Source organism: Aquarana catesbeiana, linkage group LG06, assembly GCF_042186555.1.
Source record: "Aquarana catesbeiana isolate 2022-GZ linkage group LG06, ASM4218655v1, whole genome shotgun sequence".
Lineage (NCBI taxonomy): Eukaryota > Metazoa > Chordata > Amphibia > Anura > Ranidae > Aquarana > Aquarana catesbeiana.
In genome coordinates, this window is record NC_133329.1 from 20740001 (window position 1) to 20756663 (window position 16663).

A 16663-nucleotide genomic window follows, 5' to 3' on the forward strand; every position below is an offset into this window, starting at 1 on the left:
TCTTCAAGGGATGGTTTTTAGTCCCCAGAAACCCAAGGAGTTGTACGCGGCTGGGAGGAGGTTGTTACGGATTATGTTATCCTTAGTGACCCTTAGGACTCAGAATCGAATGCCTCTGCAAACTTTCACAGGCTTTGCAGAATCAGGAAGGCCATGCAGCGTAAGGACCCTATGATTCGTGGTATCAAAGAGAGAGATCATTACTGATCATGACAAGGGTAAGGTTTCAGAACTCATCCTGCCTTCGCAGAGGGAGCAGAGGATGAAACATCTTTAGGAGGCCTTGAAGAAAGGTTTGTGCAATGCATTTCCAGACCCTGTGAGGTTACAATTTCCTGGTGGTGGACAACGTATTGCTGAGGCTTCGTTCAGTCAGAGGAAGAGCAGTGGAAGAGCAGTGGAGAAGGTGGCCAGCTGACTGATGCCTTTAGACAATTTTTCAGTCCTCAGCGCCAAGGTCTGATCCATTCAAGCAACCATCGCCAGCGTCTGCATTATCTGCTGGATAATCTAGAGGCAAGACCTTTCCAACAGTGCATCCACTGGGTTACTGGGTCTTGAGGATGGACCACTGGCCAGAACTATCTCAATATGCATTTGAGCTACTGGCCTGTCCTGCATCCAGCGTATTTTCTGAACGTACATTCAGTGCTGCTGGAGCGTTTGTAATGGATCATAGAGTGTGCCTGTCCACAGACTCCATTGATAGGCTCACATTCATAAAAATGAATCAGTCTTGGATCAGCAGCAGCTATCAAGCACCTGATGCTGATGTAACTGATTGATTTTTCTATGGATGTGGGATCCCTTGAAGACTGCCTATGCTGAGTGACTATCCTATTCCTCCTCAATCTTGAAGATGCTAGCTTCCAACAATATTTTTGGTTTAGGGCACCACCACCACTGCCAATTTTTCTGTCCCTGTTTAACAGGGGCATGTAATTACAATTTTTAATCCAATATTTCACAGCAGGGCCTGTTCCTGCGCCCAACAAGAGTATCTGTGACTGTGAGGGGTTACAGTGTTGTTGCACCACCACCATGAATGGCCCAATTTTCTGCCCCTGTCCCAGCAGTAGAAAAAAAGGACAAGCGTGCCCCACGGCCACCTGCAGAAGATGCACCATGTCTATGACCAGAACTGTTGACTGTAGACACAGAGCCTGCTTGCCCTCTTTTAGTGGCCTGTGAGCGTCTGACTCTCCTTGGTGGCCTTCCAGACATGATTTTGTTTTGCAACACCACACTACACTGTATTGTGTACTGTGTACACCACCAGAAAAGTAGTAGCAACTGCACTAGGGGTGCACGGTACTGTGTACACCAAAATAATTCTAATAACAAATATGGGTCCACTGTATGTATTGTGTACTGTGTACACCACCAGAAAAGTAGTAGCAACTGCATGGTATTGTGTACACCACCAGAAGTCTAATAACAACTATGGGTGCACTGTATGTATTGTGTACTGTGTACACCACCAGAAAAGTAGTAGCAACTACACTATGGGTGCATGGTACTGTGTACACCAACAGAAGTGTAATAACAACTATGGGTGCACTGTATGTATTGTGTACTGTGTACACCACCATAAAAGTAGTATCAACTGCACTATGGGTGCACGGCACTGTGTACACTAACAGGAGTGTAATACCAACTATGGGTGCACTGTATGTATTGTGTACTGTGTACACCAGAAAAGTAGTAGCAACTGCACTAGGGGTGGACGATATTGTGTACACAATCAGAAGTCTAATAGCAACTATGGGTGCACTGTATGCAGTGTGTACTGTGTACAACCCCAGAAAAGTAGTAGCAACTGCACTATGGGTGCGCGGTACTGTGTACGCCAACAGAAGTGTAATAACAACTATGGGTGCACTGTATGTCTTGTGTTCTGTGTACACCACCAGAAAAGTAGTAGCAACTGCACTATGGGTGCAGGGTACTGTGTACACCAACAGGAGTGCAATATCAACTATGGGTGCACTGTATGCATTGTGTACACCACCAGAAAAGTAGTAGCAACTGCACTAGGGGTGAACAGTATTGTGTATGCCACCAGAAGTCTAATAGCAACTATGGGTGCACTGTATGTATTGTGTACTGTGTACACCACCAGAAAAGTAGTAGCAACTGCACTATGATTGCACAGTACTGTGTACACCAACAGAAGTGTAATAACAACTATGGGTGTACTGTATTGTGTACACCACCAGAAAAGAAGTAGCAACTGCACTATGGGTGCACGGTACTGTGTGCACCAACAGAAGTGTAATAACAACTATGGGTGTACTGTATTGTGTACACCACCAGAAAAAAAAGAGTTCCTTCTACCCTCTCCCTACTGTTCTAATCTAGTCTTTCATTGGCAAAGGCTTATGTTTGGGGTGCCCGGTTGGCACTTCTACAGACTTTACAATGTCTGGTATATTGGTTGTTAGCTTTATGATACGGGGCTGTGGGGTATCAGCATTCACAACGGAGAACAGATATGTCTGTATTGTTCTGTTATACCTCCAGGTTGCAGTTGCACCACATTTTTCTTTTTGGTTTTCGCAGTTTACTCCGAGACAGCTCCCGGTGTACTTGTTCCTTCTACCTCGAACGGCCTGCTATCACAAATTCATGGACTTTCCGCTTCCTGCTCCAGCAGAGACTGCTTCCACGGTCATACGACTGGCCCAGTATGAGTGGGGACATTAATAGTGCCAACTCTGCTGTTTTCTGTATATATTTGAGTTCATGGGTTATCCTTTGGACATTCTTTTATGTGGTATTATGACAGATATCCCGGTTGTATCATGGAATGTATGGGGGGTGCAGAATCCTTTAAAACAGTCTATGATTTCCACATGTTTGCGCAAATTCCATCCTGCTATTGTTGGTCTACAGGAGACTCACCTCACAAGCACTACTCTAAGCTGCCTCCGGTTTTCTCGGTTGGGTAGTTAAATTCACTCCACTAATACCTCCTTTTCTCACGGAGTGAGTGTCCTGGTCAACCAATCATTAAATTTCCATGCATATCACTCTTCCATAGACTCTTAGAGCCACTATGTATTCATTTATTGCCGATCAGCTGCTGTCCTTTCATGTATATACAGTACATACCACCACCTTTATCCAAAGTAATATTCCATACACTGTTGTACCTGGCTGACAAGGCTGATGTTCCCATCCTGATCATGGGAGATTTTAATGGCTATATTAACCCATCTTTAGATTGACATCCCACTATAACACCCGGGGCGAGTCTTTGGGGCACCACTTTGTCTCGTTTTTTGGAGGAAGTGGGTTGGCAAGATTTTTGGCAGCACAGATACCCTTTGACTAAACACCCACCCCTTTTGAGAATATATTTATGTGTTGGCACTCCATCCATGAATTGCCTGCTGTCCAAAATTTAGTACTTTCCTCACGGAGTATCTGACCACTCCCCGCTGATGGTTTGGGTTATTGCCCAACCACCAACTGGGATGCCTAGATCCCCTTGGAAGCTTAATGCTTTCTGGTTATAATTGTTCCCCTCCCATGACCGAAGATGAAACAAAGAAACCACCATAGGCAAAAAGTATGGCTGGGGCCATAAAATCACCTTGTCCCAGTGGAGCACTGAGAATGGTTTTGTTTGCTGGATGTCAGGACGTGCAGTATCTACTCTGATAACGTGTTTAAAGTTGAGATCAGCTCTCCTATAACAGAGCCTTTCTCCCGCTTTGGTTCCTTCTCACCTGCAACATCTCAGGATCTTTCCAGTGAGTTCCTCTAGCCATTCCCCTTCTGGGGGGCCTAGGGAGGGAGTTTTAAGATTTCCTTTGACAGTTGAGATATTGAAGCAGAAAGTCAGCAAACACAGTCCTCTTCATGTCTTCTTTGTTTTTAATTGTAATATGATGGAATGTCAATCCACCACATCACCATAATATCTATCTATATAGAGATATATATATCTCTATATAGATAAATATCTATGTGTTGGGTGCAAAAGGATCATATCTGTTATGCTAGTAGATGGCGATAATGTCATTGAAGTATAAAACATTCCTTTTTCATATGTTTATTTTTACTCAATGTATTTAATAAATAACAGAATCTTTTACTGTAATACTTCCAAATACTTTTACTTCAATTAGGTATGCCTTAAAAGTCCATTAAAAAGTTTTTTGTTTTTTTTCGTTTTGACTCATAGGAAAGAGCAGTCAATTCTGAAACTCTATGAGCTAAAGTAATTTTGACCAGAATAATAACCTTCTAAGTAGGGGAACTAAAGGAATATTCTGAATGGGTCCAAATGGAGAATTATGCAAAACAGAAAGTATCAAGTTGAGGTCCCACAACGTCAATGGAGTTCTACAAAAAAAGGTCACTGCCCCCACCTATAACTGGTCTTCACAGTAAGGAGCACTGGAAGGGCAAACGCATGTAAAATAAAAGCAAAGAATTTCCAAGCTCAACTTACCAACCAGCCTGCGACCAACCAAATTAACCTGCCTAACAGTATGCGTTAAAAACAGGGGTTTAGTTGCACACATTTGCAAATACATGCATAAGCTGCTGGCCACAGCAAGGCACCCTGTATCCTCAAAATACTAACCACAACATACAAAGCCATTCACTGCCCCAAGCTACATCACCAATCTTGTCTCCAAATATCACCCAAATCGTCCTCTCCGCTCTTCTCAAGACCTCCTACTCTCAAGCTCTCTCGTCTCCTCCTCTCATGCTCGTCTCCAGGATTTCTCCAGAGCCTCTCCCATCCTCTGGAACTCGCTACCTCTATCTGTCCAGCTATCCCCTATTCTTGCTACCTTCAGGCGATCCCTGAAAACTCATCTCTTCAGGAAAGCCTATCACGTATCTAGTTAATCTTTTACCACTTCTATCAGCTCATTCCCCACAGTTACAACCTTTTGTACCACCTGCGCCACCCTATTAGATTGTAAGCTCTTCTGAGCAGGGCCCTCTTAATCCTCCTGTATTTTATTGTATTATAACTGTATTGTCTCCCTTTTATATTGTAAAGCACTGCATAAACTGTTGGCGCTATATAAATCCTGTATAATAATAATAATAATCCTGTAGACCCTAACTCTAACTTTGAAGAGTCTCCACAGTGGGAGCACATGTATTCTAATGGATAGATGAAGGGAAGATGACTGGAGGGAGCCCAACCCTCCTTCAAGGTGCAGGAGTACACTGAACACCCAGCACATTGCACAATGGCAGCAAAGTTGTCAGTGCGTTGCCTGACCAATATGTCAACAATACAAAAAAAGGTCACTGCCCACACCTATAACTGGTCTTCACAGCAAGGAGCACTGGAAGGGCAAACGCATGTAAAATAAAACCAAAGAATTGCCAAACTCAACGCATACTGTTAGGCAGGTTAATTCGGTTGGTCGCAGGCTGGTTGGTAAGTTGAGCTTGGAAATTCTTTGGTTTTATTTTTCAATGGAGTTCTAACTGGCAGAATTATGTGTGTAATGCATTGAACAAAAGGATAGCTGACCCAGTGGTCACAAGTTCAGGAAACACTAATTTTTTCCCAATTCTGCCAGGGTTGAGAGCAAACAGCTGCACAAAGTTTCATCTGCTGGATCTCAAAGTGGAGGACATTTAATAATGTATCCACAGCATGGAGCATTGTAATAAACAGATTGCAGGCAGGAAGAGGGAAAGATGCTGAAAAACATTTGTAAATGGAATGTAGAGCCATATACACACTATAACATCAGCTTTACCATCTATTTACTGTAGATCTATACATTGTATTGTTGGTTTTTACACATGTTGTGTAATCAATAGTCTTATCTACTGTAGTTTCAGAAAACATAAAAGTTGTGATAAGTGATGTGGCGGATATACATTTGGAGAGGAAGATTACAGGATGGTGGATGGCGGGGGATTACCGAGACTGGGAACTCCTGACTCTCAGCAAAGCAGAAATGAAATTACTGATTGGACATAAAATAAACCCTCTATCAGCGGAACGAAGAATGGCCAATAAACTCCGACACATCTACCAGATCCTACAGGAGGCTGCAGGTAATGGAGACATTCCACTATTATATTCCCCTATTATTCTCCTATAAATACATTGTTTTTTTTTATGAGTATTACAACTAGAACAGTATTAGGTGTGGTTTTATTATGAGAAAACCTGTCATAGAAGTATAGAGACCGCCATTGCTGGCCTCTGCTTCTGAAAATATGTTTTTCTGATTACCCTTCCACAATGTCTCATATTTGTCTTTTTTTCTTTACAGAGGAATACTTTAAATGGAATTTAAAGAAGGTAAGAAGTAGATACTTATTTTATTTATTACAGGTACTTATATAGCACCCTCAATTTGCACAGTGCTTTACATACTTTATATATTGCACATTCACATCAGTCCCTGCCTTCAAGGAGTTTACAATCTAAGGTCTCTAACTAACATTCATACATATACAAGGGCCAATTTAGACAGGAGCCAATTAACCAGAACATCTTTGGAGTGTGGAATGAAACCCACACAGGCACAGGGAGAACATACAAACAATGCTATGGTTGGGATTCAAACCAATAACCCTAGTGCTGCTAGGTAGAAGTGCTAGCCACTAATGCCCTGTACACATGGTCGGACATTGATCGGACATTCCGACAACAAAATCCATGGATTTTTTCCGACGGATGTTGGCTCAAACTTATCTTGCATACACACAGTCGGACAAAGTTGTCGGAAAATTTGATCGTTCTGAATGTGGTGACATAAAACACGTACGTCAGGACTATAAACGGGTCAGTAGCCAATAGCTTTAGTCTCTTAATTTATTCTGAGCATGTGTGGCACTTTGTGCGTCGGATTTGTGTACAAACGATCGGAATTTCCGACAACGGATTTTGTTGGTGGAAAATTTTATAGCCTGCTCTCAAACTTTGTGTGTCGGAAATTCCTATGGAAAATGTGTGATGGAGACGATACACGGTCGGAATTTCTGACAACAAGGTCCTATCACACATTTTCCGTTGGAAAATCCTATCGTGTGTACAGGGCATTAGTCATTGTGCTGCCCCATAATGGAAAACTGTCCCCAATGGTGTAATTCCACCATAACATCGTTCACCCTACCTGTAGATCCATTAGTTTTCCATTTTGTTTTACAGACCAAGATGACCATTACAGAAGTTTGGACAGACCACATAATACTGCTGGGGAACTTACAATAGTCATCTTTTATTCATGTGTTTATTTCCCAAATAGTGCAAAACTTGTGCAGTAACTGCTTAAAGGGAAGATAACCTTGTAAAAAAAACCAAAAGAAATGCACATCTTTTTGCAGGTAAAAAATGAGCATTTATCATTTTCTTTTACCATGAGCCTACAAAGCATTGCACCCTTGATTAGCAGATCGCAGGTGCAATGCAGGACTCCTGCACACTGTCAGCTGTTTGCTTGTACCTCGTGCAAGCTGGCACTTACAAGCTGACAGGAAGACTGGTAGTGAACTACCACAGTGCTCAACAGTGCCCCTGGTAGTTCACTGAGAACTACAAGCCGATAAACAGATTAAAAAAAACTATGTTACAGGGGAATCATAAAAAAAATTGCTGTGTTAATGATACTATAGTGTGATTTATGTTGCAATCCCTTCAGATGCCATTAAATGTCCCAACACTTTGGTTGTTAGGCAGCTTTTCCTGCTACTCACTCTAAGTAACCCAGGACATATAAGAATTGGTGAGAGGAGCAACTAGGCTTTTGGCGGGCAGCGTAGCAGTTGGTGTTTTTATTCCTTTTGTGTGATCCAGCAAAGGAGACAGCATGTGAGTGAATGCAGATCTGCGGTGTGTGCTGTCCTTCAGGGAGGGGAGGGGGGTTGAACTACTCCCTAATAAGAGTGAGCTCATGTTAATATGGAATTCCAACCTGGGCTGTCATCCTTTTAGGGAAGGGAGTTCTCTTGATTAGGGATGGGTGAACAGTTCGGCCCAAGCATAAGTTCAGGCTGAACTTTGGTTGTTTGGAAGTTCGGCGAACAACAAACAATATGCAGTGTTCGCGGCAAATTCAAAAGCCACGGAACACCGTTAAAGTCTATAGGACACTAACATGAAAAACCAAAAGTGCTCGTTTTAAAGGCTTATATGCAAGTTATTCTCATGAGAATGAGTGTAGGGGTCCCCCCCAAAATCCATACCAGACCCTTATTTGAGAGTGCAACCTGGCAGGCTGCAGGAAAAGAGGGGGGTGAGAGCGCCCCCCTTGTGAACCATACCAGGCCACATGCCCTCAACATGGGGAGGGTGCTTTGGAGTAGCGCCCCAAAGCACCTTGTCCCCATGTTGATGGGGACAAGGGCCTCATCCCCACAACCCTTGCCCAGTGGTTGTGGGGGTATGTGGGTGGGGGGCTTATCGGAATCTGGAAGCCCCCTTTAACAAGGGGACCCCCAGATCCCAGCCTCCCCCCCATGTGAATTGGTAATGGGTACATTGTACCCGTACCATTTCACAAAAAAAGTGTCAAAAATAGTAAAAAAGACAGGAGACATGTAGGGACAAGTCCTTTATAAAAAGATAAAAAAATAAAAATGTTCCACGATGTAGATCCATCTCACGCTGCTGATGATCCGGAAAAAGAAAAAAAATCTGCAACACCTCCGCCTCTATGGCAGGCTCCCGCCGAGTGACTCTTCTTCTCGATGACAGCTGTTATATAGCTGAGGGCGGAGCCACTCGGTGACATAAATGGGCGACCCTGCCTTCCTCTGACCTCATGTGGCATCAGAGGGGGTGGGGTCACCCATTTACGTCACCGAGTGGCCCCGCCCTCAGCTATATAACAGCTGTCATCAAGAAGAAGCGTCACTCGGTGGGAGCCTTCCATGGAGGCAGGGCTGTTGCGGCTTTTTTAAAATTTTTTCGGCTCATCGGGCGGCGTGAGATGGACCTACATTGTGGGAAATTTTTAGTTTTTTTATCTTTTAATAAAGGACTTGTCCCTAAGTGTCTCCTGTCTTTTTTACTATTTTTGACGCTTTTTTGTGAAATGGTAGAGGTACAATGTACCCATTATCAATTCACATAGGGGGGAGCCTGGGATCTGGGGGTCCCCTTGTTAAAGGGGGCTTCCAGATTCCGATAAGTCCCCCACCAGCAGACCCCCACAACTACCAGGCAAGGGTTGTGGGGATGAGGCCCTTGTCCCCATCAACATGGGGACAAGGTGCTTTGGGGGACTACTCCAAAGCACCCTCCCCATGTTAAGGGCATGTGGCCTGGTACGGTTCAGGAGGGGGGCACTCTCTCATCCCCCCTCTTTTCTTGTAGCCTGCCAGGTTGTGTTCTTGGATAAGGGTCTGGTATGGATTTTGAGGGGACCCATACGCAATTTTTTTTTATTTGATACAGGGTTTCCCTTCATTTCCATACCAGACCTGAAGGGCCTGGTATGGATTTTGGAGGGACCCTCACACATTTTTTTTTTACATTTTTGGTTCGGGGTTCCCCTTAAAATTCATACCAGACCCAAGGGGCCAGGTAATGGACTGAGGGGGAACCCATGCCATTTTTTTCAATGAGTTTTATCTATATTGCAGAGACCTGACAATTCATTACAGCTGTGATCACTTTTAAATGACTTTTTTTCCTTTAGAAATGTCATTTTGCTGTGGTACTTTTCTAAACACGGGAAAACTGTGCCACTTTACAGGCATACTATAGACACCCCCCAGGCACAATATTTAAAGGAATATTTCATTTGTATTGTTTCACTTTAAGCAATATTAAAATTACTGCTCCCGAAAAAACGGCCATTTAAAAAAAAGATTTTGCATTGATACATGTCCCCTGTTTGTGTTCAGTGTTCGTGTGTTCCTCCAAATTTTTTGCCTATTTGCATGTTCTGGTACGAACGGAACCGGGGAATGTTCAGCTCATCCCTACTCTTGATTGTAAATCTGTGTGCAGGGACAGAGGGACTAACACAGGCCTAGAGTGTGGACTCAATAATTGTGCTGTATTCTGGTTAGGTCAGGCTGGGCCTTGCCTAGGGTTCCCAAGGGAGGGATGTTTTGCTGTTCCACCCTGAGGGAAGTGGGAACTTTGGGGAGTCCCATGCAAAACGATAACAGCTGCGCCACAATGTCTGCCTTGAACCAAATGAGTCAAAACCCAGTGTGATCCCACCACGTTCCAATCTCAATAGACTGCATCATCATGTACATCTTTATTTGTAATGTGCCAATATTTACACTTAAAAGGAAACTTATACTAGTACTTGTTACATATTCTTAGTTGGTAGCTTTTATTTTATATCAGCAGTGTGCCTTCTCACCAATTCATGTCTGTTTTTTAATTAGGTTTCTGTAATGTATCAAATCTGGGTAAGTACTACCTCTCTTCTTCATCCAATTTAATATTAACATAAATAAATGGATACGGTTCTGTATAGACATTTGTAAACAATTGCAAACCTGGGAATGTTTGTAAATCAGTGGACATGGGAATGGGGTTGGGACAGGTGGTGGAGTAAAGGTGGGGCCATTAGTGGTGTGCATCATCATTATGACCAGTGTATCAGATACATGATTGTAACTCTACATAAAGGTACATCTGTGGGAAGAATTAAAACATGCATATACTGTATATATGTGCAGCTCAACAAAAATGAAGATAATTGCATAGCTGCACAATGTCAGGATTGTCACAAAGTTCATATCAATATATATCAGCTATCATAAAGCACTTACCATATCTGCAATGCTGAGTAAGGGTGAGGACCACCGCTATAGAGGAATGCACCACAAGTTCAAAGTACACTCCTAGGTTGGGACCAAATATTCTTCTGTGTCGAACATATCATCTCTCGTTCTCTGACATATACAGTACAGGTCCTACATCTTAAATCTGTAATTACCTTCCTGGAGTGTGTGCATTCAGTCCTCACCATGTCCTCTAACAGACTTCAATTGCTGTGTAGTGTAGGTCCTGACATGTGCACAATGGTTGTGTAGACATCTTTAGAATGAGTCACTGTTCAGGTCTCTGCTTCCACATGGATATTTTAAAGATGTAGACAAAGATATTCACATAGAAATAGTACAGCGCTAAAAATGAGAACAAACCATGTATGTGTACATGCATACTTACTTCCTATGTTTTCACAATTGTGTAGTGATACTTCATATGAATGTACACATACATAGTTTGTTCTCATTTTTTAGCACTGCACTATTTCTATAAACGCAATTTTGATCATTTTATATCAATTGAGGTGCTGGCTGCTGTTTATACCCTCGTAGTGAATTTTTTTTTCTCTTCTTTTATAAATATTCACTTGTCAGAGAACTGAGCACAGCTGATAACAAGCTGGTAACGCCAATGAAAAGCCAGCATTGCTGGCCGAGATCAGGCAAGCTCCTGTGGATGGATATCAGTCTGCAGTTGTAACACTGCACCAGGCTGAGACCAAACATTTAAGTCCTGGTGATAGTATAGTGTGCATTCTAGGTGGTGTGAGCTGGGGATAGGTAACAGGTACAAAAACTCCCTGGGGTGAGCACGCTTCCAGGCACAGATACCAGTTCAATGGAGTGGAATCAAACAGTGGTGTGTTTATTGGTGCTATATACAAGTCTATTTACAGGTGGTGTACAGTGTTCCAGAAGATAAACAAAGGGCAAAAGCTACTAAAGAAAATCCTAGCTGTGTCCTGGCACCAAGTACACAAACTACCATTCCTTACTATCATGCTGAGCAAGCCTAATGCTTGTTAGCCTCCACATACACAGCTTGTTTGCTTTTCACCAACCTTGCAGCTCTCTCAGACAGGACTTGTCTATTCCCCAGGTATGAGAGCTCTGCCTGAATGTCTCAGGTGAGTATAAATTGCCCCCAGGAAGAGGAATAAAACCCAAACTGGAACAAGTATCAGAGCTGTAAACCCTGAACAGGACTTTTCCAAGCCCCCCTTTAGAGAGACACTGCTACAGCAGATAGAGGACTTCATTCAAATGGGATCAGAGATTTCAAGTGGTTGTAAACCCTTACAGACAACATTTCCCTACAGGTAAGCCTATGATAAGTCTTACCTGTACGTACTGGAAATGTCTCCTAAACTTGCACGGTTTAGGAGAGATTTACCATATACTGTACGCTTGCATTGTGCATACACACTTTAGAAAGGGCACAATCTATAGGGCCCATGCTGTGACCGCCAGCTTCTGCACGCATGAGCGGGAGTGACGTCATGCGACTCCGGCCAGTAACAGAGCTAGAGTCACAGAGCCCCCGGAAGGAAGAGGGGCAAAGATGAATGCTTTCGCCAGCGGGGACATCGCGGACATCGCGGGCTTCGTTTGCATACTAGCCCATTATGCTTTTACTTTGCAGGGGAATAAAGAGGAAGTAAAAGCCATCAGTGTTTACTTCCTCTTTAATGAGGGAATATTTTGGCGCTGGGATTCAATCCATTGCCCTTACTGCTGGAGTTGGCGAGAGTGCACGATAACAGGTTTTTAATCCGCTCCAACATTCATCATACCATTTTACATACCGTTGTTTAATCATCATCCTGTCTTTATATGGCTATTATGTAACTTTATTATGTAAAAAGACTCCACTCTGCATAAAAACAGCTGTGTGAACTCTATCTGAAGGGTTTTTCTTTCCTTGATTTTAATGGTTCAATATAGCAGTGTAAAAGTGAAGGAAGGATGAGAATGTACTGCTGGGAGCATTAAAGTGAAGGGATTGCTCTGGGCTGTTTGGGCAAAACTAATTAACACCCTATGAAGTGTATATTTATTTGTCTCCTCTCTATTAATTTCTGACTGGGGTAGGGAAAACAGCAGAAGGAGATGTGCTGCAGTGCTCATGCACTAACAATGATCATGCTGATAGGAGGAGAGAACAGAGTGACTGAGAGCTTTAATCAACTTGCTGCTTCTCCTTTCCCTGTCCAAACACACATTGTTAGAGATTTGTAAGAGATGCTGAAATGCAGTAGACACAAGTCATTATTATTATTATTATTATTATTATAATACAGGATTTATATAGCCCCAACAGTTTACGCAGTGCTTTACAATATAAAGGGAGACAATACAGTTATAATACAATAGAATACAAGAGGATTAAGAGGGCCCTGCTCAGAAGAGCTTACAATCTAAAAGGGTGGGGCAGGTGGTACAAAAGTTTGTAACCGTGGGGAATGAGCTGATGGAAGTGGTAGGAGATTAGTTGGAGACGTGATAGGCTTCCCTGAAGTGATGAGTTTTCAGGGATTGCCTGAAGGTAGCAAGAGTAGGGGATAGCCGGACAGGATGTAGCTTGGGGCAGAGTTATGAATGGCTTTGTATGTTGTGGTTAGCATTTTGAATTTAATTCACTGGGCGATTGGGAGCCAGTGTAGGGATTGGAGGAGAGGGTTGGTGGACACTGAATGGAAGCCAGTGTAGGGATTGGAGTAGAGGGTTCGCAGACACTGAGCGGTTTGTAAGGTGGATAAGTCTGGCAGCAGCATTCATGATAGACTGAAGAGGGGAGGAGCCTATGGAGAGGCAGGTCAATGAGAAGGGAGTTGCAATAGTCAAGGCAAGAAATAACAAGGGAGTGAATGAGGAGCTTGGTGGTTTCATTTGTTAAAAAGGGGCGCATTTTAGAGATGTTACGGAGGTGAATTCTACAAACATTTGACAACGATTGGACTTGGGGTTGAAATGACAAGTCAGAGTCTAGGATTACACCTAGTACCCTGGCATTAGGGGAGGGACTGATAGTTGCATTGTTGATTTTGATGGAAAAGTCATGGAGGGGGGCACGGGCGGGGGAATATTAATAGCTCCGTTTTGGAGAGATTTTGTTTAAGAAAGTGCGACATCCATGCTAATATGTCAGTTAGTAAGTTAGTAATGCAAGAGGAGACTGAAGGAGTGAGGTAAGGAGTAGACAGATAGATTTGGGTGTCATCTGTGTATAAGTGGTATTGGAAGGCGCGGGCGGTTAACAATGACCAAGGGAGGAGGTGTAGATAGAGAAGAGAAGGGGTCCAAGAACAGAGCCTTGGGGGACCCCCACATAAAGGGGCAATGGAGAGGAGGAGACAGAGTTGTAGGTAACACTGAAGGTGCGCTGTGATAGGTAGACAGAGAACCAGGATAGAGCAGGATCTTGGAGGCCAAGGGAATAGAGTTTATTGAGAAGGAGTGAGTGGTCAACAGTATCAAAGGCCGTAGAGAGGTCAAGTAGTAGGAGTATGGAGTACTGGCTGTTGGTTTTAGCAGTTAGTAAATCGTTAGTGAGATTTAGTAAGGCAGTTTCTGTGGAGTGCTGTGAGCGAACGCCAGACTGTAAGGGGTCAAGAAGGTTATTTTCACTGAGGTAGGAGCTAAGACGGTTGTCGACTAAGCGTTCTAGAAATTTAGAGGTGAATGGGAGCAATGAGATGGGTCTTAAGTTGTTCAGGTTGGTGGGGTCCAGTGACGGCTTTTTAAGTATGGGAGTGATCTGCGCATGTTTTAGAAGGGAGGGGAAGGTGCCACTACAGAGGGAGAGATTGAAGATGTGAGTGAGGGAGCATAGGATAGAAGAAGAGGGTGACCCCAGTAGTTGTGAGGGAACAGGATCCAAGGGACAATTGCTTGGATGGGCATCTGAGAAAAGTTTTGTAACCCCTTCAGTAGTAGACAATTCAAAAGAGGAGAGTGTTGAATGTGTGAAGGAGACGTCACACTCCTTTATCAGACACCTGATGGTATCCCAAACAGGAGACCTCCTTGATCTATCCCAACTCACCAAAAAGCCTACCCTACACTTTTTACTTGTCCTAACCAACGGGTACCTGTTCACTAATTTTAGCCATGCCAGAATGATGTAGGGCACCCTATTTATCAAGTCCCCCATCAAGATGACTGCCTGAGATCTCATGGAATTTAAGTGTCCAATTGGAAAATTGTCCTCGCCAAGATGGCCACTGGAACCCAGAAGAGAAGATCCATTCCCCCTGTAACAACAGTTCACTGCCACTTACAGGCTGAAAGAGGGCTGTCAGAACCTGGGTCTGAACCAGCAATCTCTGCTGTGGCCGATGATGTCTTTTCTTGCTGTGATACCTGGAATGCTGGACAGCTCCTGGGACAATTCCTTGAATGATCCTGCTTTAAGCCTTGTTTGTCTTGAACCTTGAACACTTTGCTCCTCCCATGAACTTATTGACTTAAGCCATGTCTCTGCATATCCTTTTTGACAGATAATTGTGCTCTCTCAGTCAATATCTCCCTCTTGTCACTCCTGCTGACATCAGGGAGGTCTCCTTCTGTTTGGGATACTATCGGGTGTCCGGTAAAGGAGTGTGATGTCTCCTTCACACAAGAAGTGCAATTTGATAATCAGTATACCACTACCCCAACAGCAGAAGCCATCCTCTAGTAACACAAATTGTGAGACACATAACACAGTGACAGCTTTATTTCTTGATTGCCTTATATCAGTGTCAAAACATTGCTTGTGGTGTTTCTGCTATCCTGTTTACAAGTTATATTAGTGCTCCATAAGACTGTGTGTGGTTCCTTTGTGTTGGGTACTTTGTCTGTTTCCCCGTCTACACAAAGGAACCTTTTTTCTCTCTCACTCTTGGGCCACTAATTCTCACATTTACTCACATTTTCCATTGTGGGATCATTCCAGTCTCACACAGCAACCACATAGTTATATAATGAAAATACTTTATTTAGTTTTGCCTTTAGTTCTATTCTAATCCTGATCACCAATTCACCTTTATTTCTTCATCAGGCCACTGGGAATTTTACAGCCCAGGTAAGTAAAGTCTACTTCCTATCTATAACTCGCCTTATCTGCTCCAATTTTCCTATCATTTGTTAGGCCTGTGATGAATTTGTTTGCCTCAATATAGCCCTATATGAATGCATGACCTGAAGCAAGTCAACTGCACAACTGCAGGTCATGTGTACTGGCCAATGAATTCTGAATGATCTCAGAAACACCTCAAACTGATCTCATCAAGACAATCCTAACACTGTGTCCACATGTGCTGTAGAGAGATATGTAGATAGCTGTATGGAAATATTCAGAATGCTCCATAAATCTAAATTGTTGCACTTATGTTCTTTTAAATGTACATTAACGCTAAATACTTTCTCATAGTGAGAATGGTGTCATCAGTCACAGTGTACTGAATAATGCTTTCACTCCATGCCCTAACCACTTGAAGACTAAGCCTTTTTCTGACACTTGTCGCTTACAAGTTAAAATCAGTATTTTTTGCTAAAAAATTACTTAGAACCCCCCAATCATTATATACATTTTTTAGCAAAGACACTAGAGAATACAATGGTGGTTGATGCAATATTTTGTGTCACACTGTATTTGTGCAGTGGTCTTTCAAAATTTTTTTGGGGAAAAAATACACTTTCATAAATAAAAAAAAATTTAAAAAAAACAGTAAAGGTAGCCCAATTTTTTGAATAATGTGAAAGATGATGTTACTCCAAGTAAATAGATACCTAACATGTCACGCTTTAAAATTGTGCACCTTCGTTGAATGGAGGACAAGCTACGATACTTAGAAATCTCCATAGACGTTGCTGTAAAACATTTTAATGGTTACCAATTTAGAGTTACAGAGGCGGTCTAGTACCAGAATTATTGCTCTCACTC

The 16663-nt window shown here is 42.8% G+C and overlaps 1 protein-coding gene across 1 annotated transcript in view; it reads left to right on the forward strand.

Annotated features, from left to right (window-relative positions):
* LOC141148217 (kinesin-like protein KIF13A) overlaps positions 1 to 16663 on the forward strand; it is a 74052-nt gene that overhangs the window by 34658 nt on the left and 22731 nt on the right. Inside the window, exons 4-7 of the mRNA XM_073635456.1 lie at positions 5824 to 6048; positions 6270 to 6298; positions 10348 to 10371; positions 15779 to 15802. Coding sequence (XP_073491557.1) covers positions 5824 to 6048; positions 6270 to 6298; positions 10348 to 10371; positions 15779 to 15802 — 302 coding nt within the window. The remainder of the gene's footprint in view (positions 1 to 5823; positions 6049 to 6269; positions 6299 to 10347; positions 10372 to 15778; positions 15803 to 16663) is intronic.